At 33.3% G+C, this 25,400-nt stretch overlaps 1 protein-coding gene across 3 annotated transcripts in view; it reads left to right on the forward strand.

The window, feature by feature from the left end:
- Nucleotides 1-25,400, forward strand: part of FMN1 (formin 1) — a 513,415-nt gene that overhangs the window by 315,311 nt on the left and 172,704 nt on the right. For all 3 annotated transcript variants that reach the window (XM_074289191.1, XM_074289190.1, XM_074289192.1), the window contains one exon: nt 1,955-2,105. In XM_074289191.1, the coding sequence (XP_074145292.1) occupies nt 1,955-2,105 (151 nt within the window). The remainder of the gene's footprint in view (nt 1-1,954; nt 2,106-25,400) is intronic.

Here is a 25,400-nt window from a genome sequence, read left to right on the forward strand (position 1 = left end):
TATAATTGTAATGCCAATTAAAGCAGGCCAAATTCCAAAAGAAGTTTTAGAATCAAGAAGTAGGAAAAAGTTAAAAAACAAAACAAAGCAAAACAGGCATTTCTTTTCACTGCTATGCTAATTTTATAGCTTAAAGGGAGAGTTGAGTCGTTTTTGGTACTGAATTTGTGCATAGGTTCAGTGCCCATAGTTCCCTGGGCAAAGCTCAAGGGATGGGTGGGACCTTCTGGAGGTATGTTTGTTAGGCTTGAAACAGCACTAGATCAAGTGGCAGGCATCCAATTTTGTTCTGTGCCTCATTAGTTTCAGAAACCACCTTATCACTGGCTCTGACAGCCAGCAGTCAATTGGGCTCAGCCTCCTGGCCATAGAAAATAAATTAAGGGAAAATAGCCTAAAGGAAGAAATGCATCATTCTTAACTACACCAATCCCAAGGTCAGGTAGCCTTGGGGTTATTCCTAAAGGCTGTACCACCCCAAAGTGACTAACCCAGGATCACTCATCTATTAAATGTCTGAGGCCAGATTTGAATTTCGGAAGTATCATCTCCCTGACTTCTGAACTGGTACTCTATAGTGCTCCTAACTGCCCTCTATTGAGCTAGTATTGAGTGATTAGGTGGCATAGTAGATAAGATGCTAAGCTTGGTGTCAAACACACCTAAGATCACATATTGTTTCATATGCTACATCAACTATATGGTCTGGACATAGTTTTTTTAGCCTTAATTTCCTCATCTTCCTCATATTTTAAAGATCAAATGAATTAATGAGTTTAGAGTGCTTTGTACATGTTGCCATTGTGACATAAATCTTAGCTAATCACCATTAATAAAAAGATGACCATTCTTTCTACCCATTTTTCCCTACTTCTTCCCACTGGGCACAAGCTGTTCAGTCATGTCTGACTCTTCATGAGCCCAATTGGGTTTTTTTTTTGGCAGAGATACTAGAGTGGTTTGTCATTTCCTTCTCCAGCTCATTTTACAGATAAGGAAACTGAGGCAAACAGAGTGAGTGATCTGCCAGAGGTCACACAGTAAAGTGATTGAGATCAGATTTGACTCAGGAAGATGAGTTTTTATCCACTGTGTCACCCAGATAAGCACAGCATTTGGTTGAATAGTTTTGGAAGGTTGTCCTTCATGTACTTGAATTCTGTCTTCTTATTACTGGGTTTGGCTAAGTGTTGGAAAACAGCAATCTGATGATTGAAATACTCTGTTTAATTTGAGAAGTAATAACTATTGAATATTCCTGAGAGGTATTTATTTGAAGCTTTAATTGGCAACCAATAGACAGTAGTGGCTACTGATATAGCACTGGATCTGTGGTCAAGAAGGTCTGAGGCAAGCCACTTAAATGACTGCCTCAGTTTTCCTTTATCTGTAAAGGAGGAATGATAAATTCACATCCACTTCACTAGGTTGTGAGGAAAGATAAGATAAAGTACTTTCTAAACCATATAAATACTAGCTGTTGTTATATCAAATCCAAATGAAATCTCTGGACTTGTAGCCAGTCTGTTGAGCAAAATCTTTGTTTTTATTTATTTATTTTTCTTAAATTTTGTAGTGATAGGTTGCAAATCTCCACAGAAATTCAGAGAAGGAAATATAAGGTTTGTTCATTTAACCTCACCAATCTGATGACAGAATCCTTAGGTTTTTTTTTAATGAACTTTGCCAAATCCATCGTTTTGGCTGCTTTCAAAAGGCATCCAACTTTTAGAATGTATATTTGCTTTATTATCTACCCAGTGTTCTGTTAGATCTTTTGCCCTCCCTAAGTCAGTCTGTTGGAATATAAAAAACATGTTCCCTAACTCTTACAAGGGTTATTTGTTTTTTAAAAAAAAAATCAATTAGAAAAAGCTCTCATTGTTTCATAATCTCATTGATTTAAATTCTCTACTTCACTTGCCTTTTTTTTTTTTTTTTTTTTTTTTAAAAGCCAAAGTACTACTCCAACCCTATGGGATTCCTTAGAAGAACCTGATATACAAGATCCCAGTGAATTTGAGTATTTATTCTCCAAGGATACCATTCAACAAAAGAAAAAGCCTTTGTCAGAATCCTATGAGAAGAAAACCAAGGTCAAAAAGGTACTGAGTAATTATAATAATAGTCATTGTATCTGTCTTCATATATGACAATTCATTATATGCTGATTTGCTTACTTATCTTTTCAGATGATAATAGAGAAATTTTTGAGTTATAGCAGGAAAAAAGGGAGCCTTAAAATTAAAGAAGTAGTAGTGAAAACTTGATTCCTGCTATTGTATTCAGAGCTATCTGAACTTTTGTGCAGTTTTACAGGTTATTTTACCTGAGCTTATGATCTAGATCTTTTAGTTTTGCATTAGCATGGATTTCTTTAGTTCTTCAAAAATACATTTAAATTTAATAAAAGAACAAACCTGAAGAAAATAATATTCTCCCTTTTCCTTTTTCTCCTTCTGCTTTCCCTTCCCCCCTCCTAAGTAGTGGTATATTTTCTATTAACAAAAAGATTGAATGTTAAATATATTGATATTGTAGGAATTTTAGTTCCATTTTGCTAGCTTTGTTTAAGAAATTTGATAAAAGCCCACATGATTTAAGTAAAAGAAGCAGAGGACTAAGAATCAAATTTTCTTTTTCCCATGTGATTTTAAACAATCATCTATACTATCTAGACTTCAGTTCCTTCTTCTCTAATAATAATAATAGCTGGCTCATCCATTTCAGAGAACTTCAGAAATGGAAGGAGCCTTAGCTGTCACCTATTCCAGCCCATACTGGACAGCAATTATATAATTCTTTTTTTTTAAACTCTAATTGAAAATCTTTAAGGAGAAATAGCCTACTACTTCCAAAGTTCCCCTACATGAATTTGGGATAGTTGAAGTTGTTAGGAATATATTTTTTTTCTGAACTAAAATCTCAGTTTGCCTTTTCTGAAGTTTGCCCCTGTTTCTCCTAGTTGGTTCTGCCCCTAGGATCAAACATAATATGTTTAATCCCTTTTTCACAAGACAGCTTTTTAAATATTTGAAGAGAGCTGAATTTGTTGTGCTCTTTTTTTCCACCACCGCTACTCTCCCCCTTCAGCAGGTACAAGAGCTCACACACACACATACACACACACCTCTGACAATTTGATAAGTATGCTATTTAGAATTTTATCTGAGTTCTGAATATATACTTTTAAAAAACCAAGCTGGGTCAAGTATAGAACCCAGCAGATTCATAGAAGACCTCTTACCAACTTGATGTAGAATCAGTTCCAAAAATCATCTTGCCCCTTTCTTTCCAAACTTTCCAGAAGATTAATATCAGATACTTTATCAAATGCTTTGCTATCTAGGTAAAATAGACCTACAACATTCACCTGATCTGACTATCCAAAAAACCAAAATGTAATTTGGCATCAAAACCTGTTTTTGGTGGAGCTGTACTAGCTGTTTATAAACACGGCTTTATTCACTATCTTATTCATGAATCATCCCAAAATTTTCCTAGAAATCAAAGTGAGACTCACTGATCTAAAGTTGATTTTCATTCATTTCCTCTCTTGTTTTCCGTGACTGTGCTTTCTTTTTTTTTTTTTTTTTTAATTCTGAACTTAAAAAATTACTACTAACAAATAGAGCAGAGGAGAATTGTACATGAAACTATGAATTTCTATTATACTCAAATTGCTTTTCCTTCTAATTATATAACTTCAACATGTTACTTTCAAAATGTCCTGCATAATTATCTATTTACTTCACTTCTAAGCATTAAAATATATATGTTTCAATGATTTTTATACACACACACACACATTCACTCACACTCACTACTCACTCACATATAATTTCTCTAAGTCCACTTTCCTTCTTGGGTAAAATAAGAGATTTATGTACTCCTTATCCTAGCAAGATCCTTTATTTGTTTGTTTTCCTTTGTTCTTCCTTCCTTCCTTCCTTCCTTCCTTCCTTCCTTCCTTCCTTCCTTCCTTCCTTCCTTCCTTCCTTCCTTCCTTCCTTCCTTCCTTCCTTCCTTCCTTCCTTCCTTCCTTCCTTCCTTCCTTCCTTCCTTCTTTCCCTTTCCTTTGTTTCCCTTCCCTTCATTTTCCTTTTTCTTTCCTTTTCCCTTTCTCTAGACACTGTTGCCTCAGTTCTGTCCCCTCTTCATCTTGGAAAAAACAAAAAAAGGGGGAACAGAATTCTTACTATATATATATGTTTAATCAAGCAAACTAAATTCACACATTGGCCATATCTGAAAATGCATGTCTTATTCTGCTCTTTAAGACCATTATGTCTCTTTTAGAAGGTAGATAACAAGCTTCATCACTTAATCTTCTGAGGTAGAAATTGGTCATTTCACTGGTGAAATTTCTTAAATCTTTCAAAGTTGTTTTTTGTTTTTTCTTGTCCTATTTTTTCTGCCTATTTCACTCTGCATCATAACAGCCTTTCAGAGGATTGGTAAAGTAATATATGTGAAAATATATATATTAAAAGAGAATTGTAAAACAGCATTGTGATGATCATTATCATCATTCTAGAGCATCATTTGCCCTTAAATCATTTAGTGGAGTCTGAGAGACTGGGCCAGGGCCCAAAGGGATTTAAATCCTCCTGCCTCAGACACTTACCAGCTATGTCACCCTGAGCAAGTCACTGAACCTTTGCCTCCATTTCCTCATCTATAAAACATACTTAACAAACTTGTTGCATCAAATAAACATGTAAAGTATTGTGCAAACCTTAAATTAAAACAATGCTGTTATATGACGTGCTTTTGCTATTTATTGCTCAGGCTTGTCTGATCCTTGACATTAGTCTGCCAATACTGTAGTTTTTTTTTAGTCTGATACAGTGGTGGTTTGCCATTTCCTTCTAAAATGAATCCATAAACAAAGGTTAAAAAGCATCTGAGATTGGATTTGTACTATGGTCTTACATACTTCAAACTCAGTGCTCTATCCATTGAGTCATCTACTTGCTTCTCATCTGACATGCTATGAAACTTGAATTTTATTCTCATTGGAAGACTTTTGCTCTTAATTGTAGGTAAAATTATGACAAATATTTTCAAATCACGCTCCTTAATGAGAAAATTAGAATTTTTTGATGAAAGAACAATGCTCAAAGTATAATTAAGTCATAGGCCCTGGATGAATCTACACAAAAGGAATTTATATCTTCCTGGGTCTTATATATGTCATCTATTTGATATAGTTTAAAAGATATTTCTTGCCTATTGGAGTGATAAATCTTTAAACAATAAAGCAAGTATCAATACTCTCTTTCTTTAGGAAGTTTTCTTTCTCTACACTCCAAAACCACACTTATTCTCTCCTTTATTAGTTCTTAAATATTATGGAAAATATTCCTTGTGTGAGATGTAGGTATAGATCAAAATGGTGCTTTATTGACTGAGATAGCAATCTGTCTAAGCCTTCTCATCCTCCTTGTATTCTTTACCTCCTTCCATAAATCTTGCCTATACTTTCTCATTAGCTATGTGACCTTAAATCAATTCATTTATCTGAGCCTAATTTCCCTCTTGGGTAAAATGAGAGAGTTAACCTAGATACTCTCTGATACTTCCCTGAAAGCCCTTGGGAAGACATGATAAATGCTCACTTTCTCTATTTGTTTCTTTTAGATTGTTCTTTCTATTTTGGTATCCCCACAGGGCCTACCTATCCAATGCAATATTGTGTAGCTATAAAGCTCATTAATGTTTGGTGAATAAATGAAATACACCAATTTTGAAAACTTTCAAGGTAAAACTAAAAGCTCTTGGCCCTCTCTTATCTCTTAATGGTTTGCTTATTTAACTAAGTGTTCTAAACTAGGGCTATTTGAATTTAGAGAGTGCTTAAGTAATCTGTCAGTTTCAAAACAAAATAAACCTTCAGGCTTCTACTTCCCTTTAAGCTGCTTGATCTTTATACCCTGTGGGGATATCACTTATCTAGTGTTTAAAAGATCTTTGTGAGGGTGGGTTCCACAGTTATGTTTTTTTCTTGAGGATTGGGGGGCGGCTGCTGGGAGGGAATGGGACTCTGCTTTTAAATTTTGAGAATTGTTAACATTCTAGGTCTTTAACTCCTTTCGGGCAGATAATTTTTTTTTTCTTTTGAATCACCAAACCTTGCATATAATAGGCAATTAATAAATGGTTGTAGATTGACAAATCATAGGAATTCAGCAAATTTGATTTGCCTAGAAATCAGATCTTTGGAATGACTGATATTGGCCAAACTTGTTAATTCACTTAGTGCCAAACAAGTACCCGATGAAGTAGTGACATAATTCTTACTCTATTGGGTACTTAACTTGCATGTAGAAGATGCAGATATATTTTACTTCATGTTTCTCTCCATTCCTAGTAACTATAGCCAAGTATAGTGAATTTGAAGGAAGAAGTTTAGGAAAGCTACCCTTCTCAGGGAACCTCATATGAATCCAAAAAAAGTAGGCTCTTAGAAGCCCAGATTTTAAGCCAGAAGGAATCTCAAAGGCCATCTAATCCAGTCCCCATATAGAGATAAGGAAACTGAGACTCCCAGAATGGGTTTGTGATTTGCCCAGAGTCACACAGATAGCATCAAAAGGGTGTTTCAATCCAGGTCTTTTGACTCTGGAAGCTACGATTCTTTCCAAGGTGCCTCCTATTTCTGCTTTATGTCTATGTCACATCACTCTGTTTTGGTTCTGCAAAATAGTGTTGGATGCTCTGGGTTTTACGTAAATTTTATAGCTTACCTTAGCATTGTGATTTTCGGTTTACATAGTTTTAAGCCAGAAAGTATAAAAGAAAGTCTCTCCATTTATTCCCAGGATTCCAACAAGCCATATCTCTAATGTTAACCTCTTAACTGGACTATTGCAATGCCTTTCTCCTCTGTTTCTGTTTTCCTTTCTTCTTTGTCTTATCTCTCACAGTTTGTGAACTGGTGGGTCCTTAGCAGGTCACATCCTTGCTAAAGAAGCTTTGTGTATCCACTCTGTCATTAAGATAAAAACTTCTATGACTTAAGGGTATAATTTGTAGTCATATTTATATCAGCATATAAGCCCTTCTTAATTTGGCTGTAGATTATTTCTTCAGATTGATTTCATATTGTATGCAAATTTTTCTCTGCTCTCTTCCCTATTCCCTGCCTCTGTTAAAAAAAGGGATGTAAAGTAAAGCATGACACACCCCCCCCATGTCTAGAATGTTCTTTTATATATTTTTTTGAAACTCCTAACTCTCCTTAAATTTATATCATGACCATATTTCAAAAGGCCTTTTTTGATTACCCTATTTATTAGCGCATATATTGTTCAGTAATTTTCAGTCATGTTTGACTCATGACCCCTTTTGGGATTTTCCTGGCAAAAATGGTTTACCATTTCCTTCAGCACATTTTATAGATGAAGAAACTAAGTCAGATAGAATGAAGTATCACACAGCTAGGCAGTGTCTAACACCAGGTTTGAACTCAGGAAGTTGAGTCTTTCTGATTCCTGTTCTAAGGTTCTGCATCACCTAGATGCTATCAGTGTATCTAGCCTATATACTCTCTGAACATGTTTTCTTAAGTAAAATAGAAGTAAGTACATTACTTGAAGAATATATATTCAGCTTGATTTTATATTTGAGAAGGCTAGAACAATGTTGGTTGGTTGATTTATTAAGTTTGATCCTTTGGTTCTTTTTTAAAATGAAAAGGGTTTTTGTTGTTGTTGTTGTTTTGTTTGTTTGTTTGTTTTTTTAATGATTGTTTCCATTCCAGGAGTTTAAATTCTAGATTTGCCACAATATGATCTTGGCAAGTCATTTTATATCCATGGGCCCCCAGTTTCCACACCTATAAAATGAGGGGACTAAATGATCTCCAACTCTGGGATACTGCATAATCTTTTAGCAATATTTTATCCCTTGTTAAAAATTTTAGTCATATTTTTGCAAGGTTCTATTTCTCACCATTAAAAAAAATGATGTGACCTTTTATATTTAGGCATTGTATCTATTTTCAGCTTATTTTGGCATATGATGCAAGATGTTTGCATGACTCTAAATTTTGCCATTTATCTTAGTAGTTGTTGTTAATATCAACAAAGGTGTATTCATACCTGAAAAAAATGATAGAAAAATTGTCTCATGAAAATTTTAGAAAATCATTTTATGAACTGCGACTTTTTATTTTTAAACCCAAAGGTTAGACCTCTCTCTGATAGTGTGCCTTCTTCCCTCTCACTTCATCTCACCCCATAGCATGAGTGAAGATGACGGCATTAGCTTATAAGGCCGAAACCTGTCATGTACTACTCACATAGTGCCCTAATTAACAGCATCATTTTCCAAGTTTATTCTCTTGGTGATCCTTGCATAATGTGGTGCTTCCTTACCTTATTCTAGTTTATAAATTTCTCCCTGGGTTCTATGGGCAACTTTTAAACAACAGTTTAAAACAAAACATACAGAAGCCTCTAAGTTTACTCTTATCTGGCAACAAATAACTTTAAAAGCTAATTTGATACTTTTATCCATTCATATTTTAACATTTGATTTCATAATTTGTCAGAAGTTGAAAATATACTGGTCTCTTCAAGCTGATACAATTTGACTATAAATGAGTGATGCTCATTCGGAGCCGTTTGCAGGCTGTCCCACTAATAGAACTACATTGGTACTTGATACTCCTTACCTCCCTAAAACCACAAGAGGGCACCTTAGAATGTATAGATAAATGGGCTTTCTCTGTTCCAACCACACCAGAGGAGGATTCTAGAAAGGCGGGACAGCTCTTTAACAGCCCAAGCAGTCCTATTAAGTACCTGTAGTATTGAGCCCAAGCATCAGACCATATTACTAACCCCAGCCACACCCCAGCCAATTGGACCCAGCTACAAGAGAAATTATTAAGCAGTTCAGCCCTTGTGGGTTGAATGAACAATGACTGTTTAAAAGTCTACATGAGGTAGATCTTGTCTTTTTCTTGAATGACTAGAGTCATCGGCTTTTTTCTTCAGTTTCTCAATCTCTAGGGTGATGGGTATTTGTGTGATAATTTGGACAGCATACTAGTAGACAAAAGACTTATTTAATTTATAAGTATTGAATAAATCACATCTCTCCTAATGATATTTCCTATTTCCTTGGCTCCTGCCCTGCATCCCTCAAGTTTGGCACCTCCCTTCTCCCCCCTTGTTCAGTATACATGTTAGGAAAATTTTGAAGTCTTGCCTGCCTCTCTCCCGAGACAGACTACCTATATTTATAGCTTTCCAGACTAGGCCTCTTTCCATCGACGTGCCATGGGCGGGAGCCATCCAGATGGGACAGTGATGACTCATTATGCCAGAGACTTCTCCAGTGACAGAGACAATCATAGTCTCTGTTTCTCGGCCAAATGGGTTGGAGAATATGATAGGAATAAAATCTTGGAACAGACATGGTAGAGCTCCAAATCCCAATGAGGGTACTTAATAACTTGGGGGCTTACTTTTCAGCTGTCCTGGTTTCTGTGCCCATTCCTAGGTATAGACATGGATATAACATGTGAATATTTCAAAAGCACATACAGATTCTTCATCAGAGCAAATAATGATAGAGACACAAGTATCTCCATAATTCAGGTTACACACATACACATGTACACATCTACCTCATTATATTCATGTACATTCACATAGATTTAAAAAAATTCTAGCAAAACAGCATAATGATAGACACATTCAAGGCTCTGAATAAAATAGTAGTTGGCTAAATCACCATACATAAACAAATGTAACCTATCTAAGAAAGGAAACTAGAAATATCACCATCTGACTAAGACTAAACCAAAAGTAAAGTTACAGTTACTTTTTCATACATTCTTAGAAATAACCACATGTTTGCTTTTAACAGTAAATGATGAATAAAATAGTAGTTGGCTAAATCACCAGATGTTTGCTTTAAACAATAAATGATTTTAATTATATACAAATCAGGATTTAATTTTGTTGACTCTGTATGGGATAGTAGATTGAGAATGAGCGCCCTGGAGTAAGGAAGGATTTGGGCCTACTCCTACCCTGAAATGTATATGACATCCCAAAATCTCAGTACAGTTTTAAGTGCCTAAAGCTTCAAACTAAAGCAGATATTCAAAGTATCAGAAAATTCTCTCAAACTATAAATTGCAGGTAGTTGTAGACTTGCATTGATAGAAATTATTCCATACATTGTGCAAAGTAGTTTACAGCTACAGACCCAAAAAATAAAAACAAAACTGATAGCTTTACATCTACAGTGTATTTTATGAAGAGAAATATTCTAGATTTTGTGTTAAAATCAGTAGTTTCTCAGCTATATTGTAACATCAAGTTCTTGGCAGCACAGGTAAATTTGATTAGTTTATAAAAAATAAAATCTTATAATTAGCTTTCATATCAAGATAAAAGGAATATTAACACAAGGCACATCTTGAATTATACCCACTGTGAATCCCCTATTATTTTCAGAATTTCAAATTTGGTATTTAATTGGAAGGTTTTAATTTATTTCTTTTCTACCTTTTTTACTTGCATGCTCAATTCATTAATCATCTTCTATTTTATTCAAGTAAATTTTCCCTTAAGAATTGCTTTGACTGCATCCCATAACTTTTGATATGTTACCTCATTATTGTCATTCTCTTGGATGAAATTATCATTTGTTTCTATGATCTGTTGTTTCACTCACTCATTCTTTAGGTTTAGATTATTTAGTTTTCCAATTAATTTTTGGTCTATTTTCCCCTGGCCCTTTATTACATGTAATTTTTATTGTATCATAATCTGAAAAAGTTGCATTTAACTCCCTTAACTTCATTCTTGTTTATTTTGCGGCTCGATTTATCTAGTTCTAATAGAGCAAGATTGAGATTCCTCATTAGTATATTTTTGATTTCTATTTCTTCTTATAACTCTTAACTTCTCCTCCAGGGAATTTGGATGCTATACTACTTGGTGCGTATATGTTTAATATTGTTATTACTTCATTATGTATGGTATCCTTTAGCAAGATATAGTTTCCTTCTTATCGCTTTGAATTAGATCTATTTTTGCTTTTGCTTGATCTGAAGGCAGGACCATTGCCCCTGCTTTTTTTTTTTTTTTTTTTTCTTCTTTTTTTTCTTTTTTTTTTTTTAAACTTCATCTGAAGCATAATAGATTCTCCTCCAGCCTTTTACCTTTACTCTGTATGTATCTCTCTGCTTCATATGGTTAATCCAGTCTTCTGTCCCCTTCTGTTTTATGAAAGAGTTCATCACATTCACATTCACAGTTAAAATTACTAATTCTGTATTTTTCATCATCCTATTTTTCCCAAGTTATACTTTTTCTCTCTCTTTTCCCCCTTTCCCTCTTCCCCAGTGAAGGTTTTGCTGTTATCATATCCAGGATATCACCATAATGATCTTTGAGAATAGGGCTCACAAATTTAGAACTAGAAAGGGCTTAAAACCCCTTTCTCATGTTACAGATGGGAAAAATGAAGCTAAGGAAGTTAAATGATTGGCTTAAGAACACAAAATTAGTCCTTATATGATAGAAATAGCAATCCATCTCTGCATACATACTCAAAACTTTCCTAGGTTTTTTTGTTTTTTTTGAGTCAAACATCTGGTTTATTGATAATTTAAAATGAATACAAAAGATGCCTCCTTTGCATGTTTTGTTTACTCTTTAAAAGGTTTCTGATAGAGTCCAGTAGATTAAAAGCTAAGGATATCTTTCAGCTTTTATACTGAACCTTTGACAAAAGGTATAATAACATATAAGCCACCAGGATCAGGTAACATATCGTCCCACGGTCATTTTTAGGCACATAGTTTATCAAAAGAATTAGATCTTGCATTGATCTGCTGAAATAGTGGCTTAAAAATGTTTTAAACCATTAAGAGCATTTTATGACATAGGCAATATTTCTTGTAATTTGTATGAATATCTTGGGCAATTAAGAAAAGGCAAATCCCAAAATGTAGTTCTTTATGCTATGTGGAATTTGCTTCCTAAATACAGGACATAAAAAAATGACCAGAACAAGTAAAAAACAAGAGATTTAAAGGTATTGAAGAAGTTGTCATAACATTTTCATATCAATGAAAAAATATTGAGCAAATGAGTAACAATTTATCAAGATTAAAACTTGTGCAGATGATACCTAAAAGATGTTTACTTTTCTAAAAAATAAAGTTGATTGCAGAAAGTTCCTCATTGAGATTTCTTTTTTCATGGTATGTTTTCTTTTATTGGGACTATAGACTGATCAGATGATACATAGTCCACACTTTTGGACAGTTATAATAAAAACATTTATTTTCATTGTTGAAATAAATGCATCATCCCATAGTTAAGAGGCTTTAAATAAGCCACAAGCATCTTCCAGGTTGTACCCATGGCAAAATATTGCTAGACCTCCACTGGCAAGTTACATAATGCACTCATATTGGGCAAAGAAACTAAACCTTCTTTTTTTTTTTTTTTTTTTTTTTTTTTCCCCTTCCACAACACTTCTGCACTGTGTTTCTGGTTTACTGTACAGTTCCATCATAACAGGAAAAAGTTTGCAAATGTGTTCAGTCAGTTCAGACTATTGTTTAGTCTTCAGGGAACTTCAGTTCCTTCAGTTCTACCTCTTCCATATCTTTTAATGTGCACACATGGTATGGCATAGATAACAATGTTTGTTCCTTCCTATCTGCAACATAAAGCCACCATCACTCCTGTTTTTCCTATCGGAGAACCAAGAACCAAAAAGTAAAAAGTAAATCCAAAACCTTCCTAGTTTTGTATAGGATCTAAGAGTTTCCCTTTTCACTGGAATAGCTTTTGAGAATTTTGAGTTTTCGTCATTATTATTCCTTGTCTATTAGGAAAGTGAGGCAAACAGGGTTAAGTAATTTGTTCAGATTTGTTCTTAGGTCTTCCTGACTTCAAGCCTAGCATTCTATTTACTGTGCTCCTCGTTACCCATTTACCAAGTACCTTTTCCTCATAGCCAAGTATCATGAAACGCACTGAATTTGGGAGTTGAAGGGCTAGAATAAAAATCATGACTTTGTTACTCACTACCTCTGGGCCTCAGAGCTTCTTCATTTGCAAATTATGCTCTCTGAAGGTTCTTTTAGTCCTAAATCTCTATAAAACTCTATAAAATCAATAGTGCAAATTAGAGAGTCTAAAATGATGTTGGACACTAATTTTGTGTTCTTAAGCCAATCATTTAACTTCCTTAGCTTCATTTTCCCCATCTGTAACATTGTCTCCAGTTTATATCTTAACTAAGGCTCATGCTTATGATCACATCCTCGTAAAGTTACAGAATCAAGATTGAAATCCAATTCTTCCAAGAAATCCAATTCTTGACCAAGTTCATTGTTCTTTTTATTCCATGATGTTGAAGGAGATATAGCTATCTATATAGAGATATATACATATACACACATATATGATAAAATAATGTCATGACATTTTTTAATAGACTCTCTGTTTTCCTCCCTCAAATAATTTGAGATAACTTCCTAGTAGGGAAATGAAGAACTAAGATATCATTTGGAGAAAGAAAAGAACTAAAACATCAAGGGAAATACTTAATCAAAGTAGGTATAGAAGGAGAATGCCATCAAAATATATTTTAAAATAACATCAAAATAGAGAAGTATATCAGTGGAACAGATAAGACAAAGGAGCATTAGAAACAGTAAAATTCAAAAACCCATTGTTCAGTAAAATGGAAAACAAATTACTTAGGAAAGAACTTCCTGTTTGAAAAAAAATAAATCAAAATAAAAACCACAGTGCTGAGAAAACTGAAAAGTTGTCTGGCAGAAATTGGGCTTAAACTAAAACCTTATACCTTATTTCACAATATATTCTAAGTGGATATAGGATCTATTAAAAAAATTAGAAGAGAAGCAGATGAATATGCCTTTCATAAATGGGTGGAAGATATATTCTAAACTAAACAAGTAATGAAGCAATTATAAATTATAAAAGAGGAAATTTTGATTATATAAACAATTAAATTAATACATAAGGAATTAAAAAGGAAGCAGTAGAATAAGAAAAAATCTTGAATTTCTTGGTTGATGGTTTTAATTATGTATGTATTATATAACATATACACAAATTCCCTAGGAGGCAAATGGTCAGAGGATATGAGCAATTTATTCTTTAAAATTATAAAATATTAACAACCATATAAAAGAATTCTCCAAATCACTAATAAGAGAAATGAAAATTTCAAAAATTCTGATGTTTCATCTCACACACAAAAGTGACAAAATATGGGAATAGTTAATGTTGGAAGACTTGGGGTAAGTTGGTACATAAATGCATCGTTGATGGAACTGTGATCCACACAATTATTTTGAAAAACAATTTGAAATTATGCAATGAAAATAGCTAAAATGTTAGTGCTATTTGGCCCCCAAAATCTGCTATTAAGTTTATACTCCAAGGAAAAAGGTTATTTGTAAGAAAGTCCCCAAAATTTCAAGCAGCACTTTTGGAAGTAGAAGCAGGGTAGATAGTCATCTAGTGAAGAATGATTAAATTGTTGTACATGAATATAATGTAATGTTACTGTGCTGTGAAAAACAATGAATGTAATGAAAACATAAATGTAAGTTGGGGGAAAAAAAAAGTTAAATGAATGTTACAAAATTGTAGAGAACAAGCCTGATCCCCCCAAAAAAGATTTGAGAAGATACCCCTACCATAATCTTTTTCAGAGGTAGGAAATACATGGATGTGGGTGCTGTACATATATTAATCACTTTTGCTGATTTTTTTTCCTCTGCCATTTTTTCTTTATTTTTTAAAATAGTATTTTATTTTTTTCCCAAGATTTTGAGTTCTGTGTTTTTCCAATCCTCCTTCTCCTACCTTCTTCCATTTTAGGAATCTTGTCTTGTATCATTATGTACTTGTCTTAGATCATTGTGTTGCTAAGAAAAACAAGTCATTCAGTGTTGATCATCTCATAATGTTAACTGATTCTGTGTAAAATGTTTTCCTGGTTTTGCTCATTTCACTTTGTATCAGCTCATACAAGTCCAGGTTTTTCAGAAATCTGACTGCTTATCATTTCTTATTGCACAATTGCACCATTACATTCTTATACCACAGATTGTATAGCTATTCCCCAATTGATGGGTATCCTGTCAATTTCCAATATTTTGACACAACAAAAAAAGTCTGGTATATTTTTACATATGTGAGTCCTTTTCCTTTTTTACCATCTCTTTGAAGTACAGACCTAGTAATGTATTGTTGGATCAAAGGTAATGCAGTCGGTTAGTCTCAAGGGTGCTTTTCAGAATGGTTAGATTTGTTCACAATTCTACTAAAAATGAATGAGTACCCCAGTTTTCCCATGTACTCTTCAACATTTATTATTTTCCTTTTTTGTCACATTAGTTAATCTGATGGGGTGAGATAGTACTTTAGGGTTGTTTAAATTTTCATTTCTCTTATCAAAAGGGATTTAGAGCACTTCATATGCCTATAGATAGCTTTAATTTCTTCATCTGAAAACTGTTCATATCCTTTCATTATCACAATTCCACCATAAGTGAATTAGTGTCCCAATTTTCCCACATACTCTTCAACATTTATCATTTTCTTTTTTTGTCATATTAGCTAATCTGATGGGATAAGATATTGCTTTAGAGTTGTTTTAATTTGAATTTCTCTAATCAAAAAGGATATAGAGCACTTATATGCCTATAGATAGCTTTAATTCTTCATCTGAAAACTGCCTGTTCATATCGTTTGATTATTTATCAACTGGGCAATGGCAAATCTTATAAATTTGACTCGGTTCTCTGTATATTTGAGAAATGAAGTCTTTATCAGAAAAGCCTTTATCATATTTACTGTAAAGTGCTTCCCAAATTTCTGCTTTATTTTTAATCTTGCATTGATTTTTTTTGTGCAAAAGCTTTTAATTTTAATATAATAATATAATAATGTTTTATGTTTTGTAATGATCTCTCTTGTTTGGTCATGAATTCTTTCCTGATATGAGAAGTAGTTTGAAGTTGGGTTTGAAATCCAAATAGCCCCAAAAACTTTTCTATTGCTTCTGTTTCTTGCTTATTTAGTCTATTCCATTGTTTTCTTTTTTTGATTTTGACCATCCCAGATAATTTTGATGATTGCTTCTTTGTTATATACCCTGAGGAATGTTATTATTATGCTCACTTCCTTCATATTTCATATTATTTCACTTGAAATTCTGAATTTTTGGTTTATTTGTTTGTTTTTGTTATTCTTCCCAATGAATTTTTAAAATTCTTTTCTACCTCTATAAGATATTTTTCAATAAATTTGATTAAAATAGCATTAAATCTGTTAAGTTAATTTTATCCATAAAGTTTATAATATTAACTTGGCTAGATCATGAGCCAAATATTTCTGTAAAGTATATTTTATAGTTTTATTTATAGAATTCTTGTACATACATATGTATTTAGGTTAAGACCCAGATATTTTATACATTTTATAATTTTTTAAATGGAATTTCTCTTATTGGCTTTTCTTCTCTGATTTATTAATTCTGTTTAGAAATTGGTTTTTATGGATTTATTATATATTTTGCTACTTTGCTAAAACTATTCATCATATTGCTGAATTTCTTTTTTATTTCTCTGGAATTTTTTATTGTATACATACCGTCATGCCATTTGTAAATAAGGATATTTGGTCTCTTCTTTTTCTCAATACTAATGTTTAAAAATTTGTTCTTTTATACTAATAGGTATAGTTTCTAGATATATGTCAAATAATGGTGGGAAGAAGGAAGTATTCTTGCCTTTATACTTATAATATTGGGAAAGCTTTTAGTATTTATAAAAATAATGAAAGTTCTTGATTTTATACACATATATATATATTCTTGATCATAATAAAATGAAGGAACCTACCACACCTCCAATTTCAGAGATTTCAAATTGTATGAATCTTAAATGTTTTCAGATTTTTGGAATATATTTTGAAATATATATTATACGTAATATTATATTATATATGTTTTGTTTTATGATTAATTTTACTGAAGTTTTCCTGTTATTGAACAATTTGCAATTTTAAGTATCACTTCAATTTGTTCATAGTAGAGTTTCTGGACATATTATTACAGTTCCCCTTGAAAGGATTTGAATTTTTTTTATCAATAGTATATTTTTTATAGATAATACATACTTCCTTTGATACCTCAAGTTTTCTGGCATATAATTTTCTATAGCAGTTTCTGAGGATTCCTTTCATTGACTTTCACTAAAGCATTTTGGGCAATAGAATAACAAAAACAGATTTATGCATAAGGAAGCTTGGCTTAGGAGGAATGTGAAAGAGGTTGATATTGGTAGAAAGTTGATGGAGCTGGAAAAATAAATCTTTATGAAAAAAATACATATATGTGTGTATGTGTATGTGTGGGTGTCCTATGTAATATAGGATGTACATAAGCACACATACACTTTATATTGTACTTTGAGTGAACTTTAAACTTCTGCCACCTAGAAAACTAATGATCTTTTTATGTTTATCCTGTAAAACTTTTGTCAAATCGTAAATTCTCTATAGAAGACCTATTTAGGATGATAGAGCCATTCATCTTATCTGTTTTTTCTCTGTTGGGTGAGAGTATACTATTCCTATTACACAGCCAGTGTATCTTTTCTGAACATGCTTTTACTTTTCAATGTTCTTCTTTGAACTTGAAAATCTATATAAAGGGCTTGACTTTAGTTATGCAGAAATATATATGGAATATTCATGCATCAGGCTTGTCTCTACAAATTATTTCTCTTAAAAGAAATACAATTGTATTCCAATATGTCATAATTATCTAGCATTAATTCAGTATAATTGTACCACCACAAGGACAGGGAAAACTGACCTATTCCCTTCTCTGGTGAAGGACCCTTTACTTTAGATAAATGCTTAAAATCTAGACCATATTCAGTCCTCTGACAAGAGTTTAGGCTCCTTTCTTTCATGTTTATAGTCTTGTTACTTTTCTTCATTTCAGTGCTGTAGGTATAATTTTGCTTATGGGTTTAGTGCCTTTTATAAAAGGGGAAATTTAAAAAAAGGTGCTAAATAAATATATACGATATGGAAGCAGTAAATTACTCTTTTACATTACATATAACTAAACATAAACGACTCATAAACACTCACTAATAGATTATGATTCAGTAATTTATAACTATTAGTACCATTGCTGGAAGGATGATTAACTTCATCAGAGCATGAAACAGTTTATGAGATTGCTGCTTAGGCATGTGTCACTTCATCTCTATCACTCTAGTCAAAAACCAGAGCTTCCTTTCAACTTCACATTCAGCCGCTTTCTGAATGAATCACTCCTGTACCTGCCACAAATAATCATTCCTCTCAATGGATTCAGGTTTTTCAGACATTTCGAACTTATGAGGTCATCTATAATCGAGAATGCTGCTTTTTCACCTACTGAGGGTAGGGCCCAAGCAGAACATGTGCCTTAGCTCTTAGGTGCTCATAGCCACATGGAGCCCAGGGCAGAAGAATGGGACCACCATCCCTTCCCACAGCCATCTTTCCAAAGCTCAAAACAGTACAGCCAATTGAAATAGGCATAAAAGTGAGTCATGAATTCTTCCAGCCTTGTAGCCAATAAGGGAATTCTTTTAATCTCACAGTTCAAGCCTCTTAGCAGTAAGTCATACATGGCTCAAAGCAACCATTTCCAAGTTTTCTTTTGTTACCATCTAGCAGGAATGGTGATTCTGAGCATGCTTCAAGAAGGAGGGGATGGCCCCTACTTAATTATTTCAAAGATCCGTGTTTCATCTTTGGGGATGCTCTCTCAGCCAACACAGATTATAACTTTTTTATGCTGTGACAGATGATCACTGTGGCCAAAAATAATTTATTACATCCTCAGCAACCCTCTGGATTTTCATAAGTTCAGTTTTAGATAACAACTATTGAGTTCATCATACTCAGTTTTCCCAAGTTGTTAGTATTCTGTTAAAGCTTCAATTTCAATGGCAAAGCCTAAGAATCCAAGATTATTTCATGTTATGTTCAAGATTAAAATAAGACTTTAGTGAGGTACTCAATAATATTTTAGCAATTACATATTTCTTTTACAGCAATATTCGTGTCCAGGCTTGGATATAAGCCAGATTGGATGCATAGAGAGTACCATCCTGACCTTGGTTTTAAGATGACCCGAAGTCAAATCCTGCCTCATATAGTTCCTAGTTATGTGATCTCGGACAAATCGTTTAACAAATCATTTGATAAGTTTTCTTCTTTGTAAATGGAAATAATTTTAGCAACCATCTCATAGGGCTGTTGTATCACCTCAAATGTGATATATGTAGAATATCTTATAAACCCAAAAATGACAGGGATAGAGCTTGAACAGTTAGTGTAATAACACAGGCAATTTCCAGGTGAGGCAACTTCTTCCAATTCAGATGAGAACAATAATTGCAATTTATAGTTTAGAGATTTGCCTAGAACACTGAAAGATAATGATTTTCTGTGCATCAGAACATCCAGTTTGTACCAGATATTTGATTTGAACTAATGTCTGACTGCAAGTCTGATTCTTTGTCCACCATGCTATGTTGAAAGAAAACCATAAAGCACAAAATAATGTTAGTCATTGCCATCTTATTCATGGTCAACATTATCACTATGTCACTGTTTCTTTGATAGAGGCTCTAGAATCAGTAATCCCATCTAAAACCTCAGTTTACCTCATGCAAAATGTTTGTTTGATTTTCTTCAAGATAGACTAAACTTGGTTTCAAGATCTGATTTAATTTACATCCATCTGTGGTCAAGGCAATTCATTGCCTGAATGTAAAGAGGATACTAACAATGATTTAAATTGAAAAAAAGTAATGCTAGAAACTTTTTTTTCTTCTAATATCCAAGCTCAATTCTACATGTCATGCTTTTTAGCTAAGACATTGATAATCTGTGGTTAATACAGTGAAATTATGATTAATCTAATTAGGATAGCAGGCTAACTGTGGTGTATGTGCAGGAATGGCATGGAAAGGGATATAGTTGTGTTATGGATTACAGAAATTATGAAAAATTATATTTGTGCCAAAACCATCATTATATCCCATCTACAGCATGTAAATGGGATTGGAGATTTTTTTTGTGGCATTTTCAGTGGAATGAATGACAAAGAAGATTCCAATGTGAAGAGTTAGTGAATCATTTTGGGTTTCTTCCCTCCCTCTTTTCCTCCTTTCCCCCCCTTTCTAGCTCACAGCTGTAGTCTTTAGTTGCCAAGCCCCTCACATGTGAGTAAGAGGATGTAGAAGTTCCTTAATACAGTTTGTGAAATGGGCTGTCTTGGATCCTCTTTGGAAAAGAAAAGTTAAGAGGTTTGATATAACATAGGAAGGTGTAGCTCTGGACTAAAGCAGAGGAACAGTCCAGTGCAGCCTGAGGATGCTTTTGATCCTCTTTTTTCTCTGTAAGAAATGTAGTTCCAAGTAAACTACCTTCCCAAGAACTGATTGTGATAATATGGAATATAATCATCAACAGTAAATATGTTGAGAATGTACTTTGGGCAAAGTACTGTATTCAGCTTATGAGCTGTCAGAAATTTAATCTTTCCATTCCTTGATAACTTAACTGAAAATATACCTTCCCCACAATGTCTCAAGTACTTAGTGTTTTCTCTTGCATTGAATTTTTGGTTCCTAAAAGTAATTCTCTTTCTCTTTGATTCTTTCTCTGTTCATTTTAGTGACAGCAATCACTTTTGGATCTAGGTACTTTAAAATAACCAATTAATTAATTAATTGGATCTAGATACTTCAAAATAACCAAGTGATGTACAACAAAAAATAGTATAGGAGAGTCCATTTTTAAGTGACATCCAATTGATTCATGCTGCTTTTCTTGAGGCCCATTTTATATAGAGGTCACTTCAGTATCATTTCCATTTTGTGATTTAGCTGTAGATTTAAATCCCTTTAAAGCTTTCATGATTTCTTATCCTTTCCTACTCTTGTCCTCCCATAATTCATGTATAAAGAGTTCATCCAAAACACTGGATGTCTTTCTTTGGTTCTTTTGATTAAATTTGAATATCTTTGAACATGTCAACTTTTGTATTAATTACCCTCACTCTTACCAAACATTTTATCATCATACATATTTCTGTTGTCATTCTTTACAACACTTTTCTTTTTCAGTTCTTCAGTGATGATGTAAATGGCTCAAATTCAATGTATATCTCTCCATTTTGTCTTTTGGGTGGCCCAGAGAGTTAATTTGTCAGCCATTATGATATGGACAGCTCATATAGTTGCTTCCTGAGTATTTTTAAGAGGAGCACTGGCACCTATAAGAGCACTTATAGAAAGATTTACTGGCGATGATTTAGACCCAGGATTGAAGGTGACAAAGAAACCCAAACTAACCTGGTTTGGGAAAATTAAGCAATTCAGCGAGACCAGCCTTCTTCCTGAAGTAAAGGCTCATCTTTTTAAGCAGTATTCTTCAAAGGTGAAGTTACAGAATCACCATTTTGCTGGTAGAAAAATGAATAATGGAGATGACTAATATTAATGTAAGTTGAGCTTAAACACCTAGGAATAAATTCCTAATAGGAATTGCAGAGGGAAATTTAGGTGCCAAGGAAACTAAGACTGTGTTTTTAAACTGTGAACATACATACACATTGATTGGGGAGAGAAGAGTGCAAGTCTATCATCGGGCCCCTTGGATATGGAGATTAATGGATGGCCTTGACTCAGGAGGCTCCTCTGTTAGCTTACATTTAAAACTAGCATAAAATGAGACACTCATATGTTATTTAATAATGAATAAAAGGGAATTTACTTTTGCCATAATCTAAAAAGGATATTCAATAAAGATATAATAGCACTTGGGTAGACAGTTTTCCTTGCTTCTCTATATGGAAATCTCCTCAGCAAGGCAAAATACAACTTTGGCATGTATTATAAATATAAAGGACCTAGATCCATGTTGTAGGGTGAGATGGAGGAATTATGTCCTTATGTGACTAGAAAACCACAATATTTCTTTGACTTTTAGGGAAAGAACTACTTAAACTTTTATGGAGATGTATAAGTCACGAGGTAGGTGAATGAAAATTAATTACAAAAGAACTGCATCCCTTGGGGAAAGAAGGCTAGTGTTTCTATGCCTACCAATCAGAAAATACCAAACTACATGACCCCAGAGATTTAGGTATTTACAAATCAAAGAACCCAGAAACCCTGAAGAAGTATTATAAGATTGAGGCCTGGTTCTGAATTGCTTGGAAAATGATATCTCAAGACATGGCGCTTTATACTGTACTCAACGCTGGGTTTCTGACTCAGCATTTAGTGCATGTTAGCCATAGCTACTCTAAATTAGAAAAAAATACAAAAAATTTCCTTCTACTTTTATCTCTGAGTTGAAGATGAAAAAGTTGACATGTAAACAGAAGCATTACCTTTCTTTTCAGCTTCCTTCATGATTTCCATAGAAATAGTCCATAGAGAACTTCACAGATTATCTTATTTTTGGTTTCAATTGATTCTTTACAACTTTGATGGGTGGGCAGCTTGGTAGCACAGTCAATAGAGTGCCAGGCCTGGAATCAGGAAGACTCATCTGGCCTCAGACACTAACTCACTCTGGGACCTGGGTATGTCACTTAACCTTATTTATCTCAGTTTTCTCATTTATAAAATGAGATGGAGAAGGAAATGACACCTGTCAATGATACCACACCTGTATTGTTATATTGAAAATCCCAAATGGAGTTACAAAAAGATGGAAATGGCTGACTTTGATGATCTCTATTAGTGTTAATTGTGCTTAAGAGTATCCATTCAGCTAGAATAAGCATTGGTCACATGCTTAGAGCTCAACAACATTCTAAGTATTCCAAAAGAAAATCTTACAAAACCCTAAAAACAAGACGGTGTGATAAAAAGCAGAATGTACTGTCTTTCCTTTCTAATTCCTTTTCCTTGAGTTTATGAGAGAGTTATGAATGGGTATATATAGGGACAACAAATTGATAAAGCCAGAATGTACCCTAGATATTTTCTAACAAAGAGGTTGGATTCTAAATCTGGATCCATGACTGCCTTTTAAGAGATGGGATACAGATGGGGAAAATTATATCTTTATTTCAATATGATTGATTTCCTTTGTAATATCACATTTTATTTAAGAACATTACTCAGAGAAATAATCCCTATACTTGTCCAGAGTGCCAACAGAGAGTTCTTGACATAAAAAAAATATCAAGAATCCCTCTTCTATTTATCTTCTCATTTTAAGTCATTTTACTTTTTTAGATCTGTTTTCTTATCTACTATCTCACAAATAGTGATAAAGCTAGAGGAAAAACAAGATACTTACTTCAGGGGAGTGACCAAACAGATCTTCCAGCTTCTTAAACTGTGGGTTGCAACCCCATATGGAGTCTCATAACCAAATGTAGGGGTCATGAAATTTTGATTTACTATCAGTAAATGCTTTTTGTATGCCTATTTTATATACCTATACCCATAAACTCATATATATCTTTGGCCAAATAAACCTAAAAGCCTAGTGAAAATTCTTTTTCTTTAAATTGTTAAATAATTTTAGGAGTTTTATTAAAATTGACTTTTTTTTTTTTTCTCCAAGCCAGACTGTAGAACATCACAGCAGCATGATTTCTACCCAAAAATCCCAAAGATTGTGAGAGAGATGGCAGAATGAATTTTAATTCTGCCTCTACCTCTGACACAAGTAACTTAATTTTTTTGGAGGTATTTCCTCATATAAAGTTAAGGAGTTGAACTAGATGACTTTAAACTGAAAGAGACCTTAAAATGCTAGATATGTAAAGTCATCTTATGACCGAACTTTTGTCATAGCTAAATGATATCTAGCAAACCTTCTGGCCTAATAAAATAATTTTAATATATATTTACTTGGCTGTTTTCAGGCAAACTTTAGGAATTTAATCTTCAGTTAGCTCAACAAGTATCTACTGTGAGCCAGGCATTGTATTAAGTGCTAGGATTGCAAAGAAAGGCAAAAATACAACCTGTCCTCAAGGAGCTTTCAATCCAATAAGGTCTAAGATATCAAAGAAAGTTATTCTTAGACTCTGAATAAAGAAATGATGATAGTTGCCTATTCAAGTGGCTTTATTTTAAAGCTCTGTGTTTTTTCCTTCTGTGATGCCATGGGTCAAAAGTTTTTCAATTATCGGTAGAAAATAATAAGAGGTAGCCTGTTAACAGGAAGAGTTAACATATCTTCTCTGTAACCCTTTGCAAATTTCTTAATTTCCAGATACCTCCAAGAAAATGTCTAGTACAAGACATTTCAGAAGTATTTCTAATTTGCATTGGTAGATGGAAGTTTCTTCACCAAGAGAAATGAAATCTCAGATGTGGAAATAAAGAGGACAGGTTATACTGAATAAGATAAGAAGAATGCTAATGTAATAGCATTAATTACTATCATGAAATATAATAATTTGTGAATTGAAGTGATATCCCTGAAACCCCCTTTTCTTTTTAAATCTTTAAATACTCATTTACATTTCAATTAATACTTCCCAACAAATCTTGCTCCATAGTACATTTTCCTGAAAACATTAAAGGCACATATACCCTAGAATCTGTGGATCTAAAAATAGATTTCATGGAATCTGTGAACTTGGATGTAAAAAAAAAAAAAGATTTTTATATATATATATATATATATATATATATATATATGCATGCATATACACGTATATATATGTGTGTGTGTATATTTGCATGTACACGTATATATATGTGTGTGTGTGTATTTGCATGTATATATTTGAGTGTGTGTGTGTGTATATATATATATGTGTAGTATTCCCTTAAAATATGAATGTAGGTATAAAAAAATAAATAAAAAACCAAACTGTTCTAGGAAAGTTATATAAGGTTCTCCAGGTTGTCAAAAGCAAGCTTTTCCATGACTTCTCCATGACAGCAAAAAAAGAGGGTAAGAATCCATTAGTTAAACCTCTTTGCTTAATAATATCATTGAGATTGAAAGCATGGTTACTTTCTACTTTTATAGTTTGCTGATTAATAGCAGAAAGAAAAGATATGTGTGGTTGAGAATAGATTTGCACTTATCCCAAAGCCTCAGGGCTCTTAATTCCTGTTGTTGATGTATTACCAGTCCACACGAACAGTTAGTCCCAAGGCAGGCCACCTATTTCAGTCATGAATGGTAATTGTAAATTAATGTGACCTGACAGTAATAAACCAGAATAAAGGAAAAAACCCTTTAGGAAAAGGACTTTAGGTTTTAATTGAGGAAGCTGCTTCTTGCTTCAGGATCCTTTTTTTTTTTTTTTTT

Source organism: Sminthopsis crassicaudata, chromosome 2 (assembly GCF_048593235.1).
Source record: "Sminthopsis crassicaudata isolate SCR6 chromosome 2, ASM4859323v1, whole genome shotgun sequence".
NCBI classification, from domain to species: domain Eukaryota; kingdom Metazoa; phylum Chordata; class Mammalia; order Dasyuromorphia; family Dasyuridae; genus Sminthopsis; species Sminthopsis crassicaudata.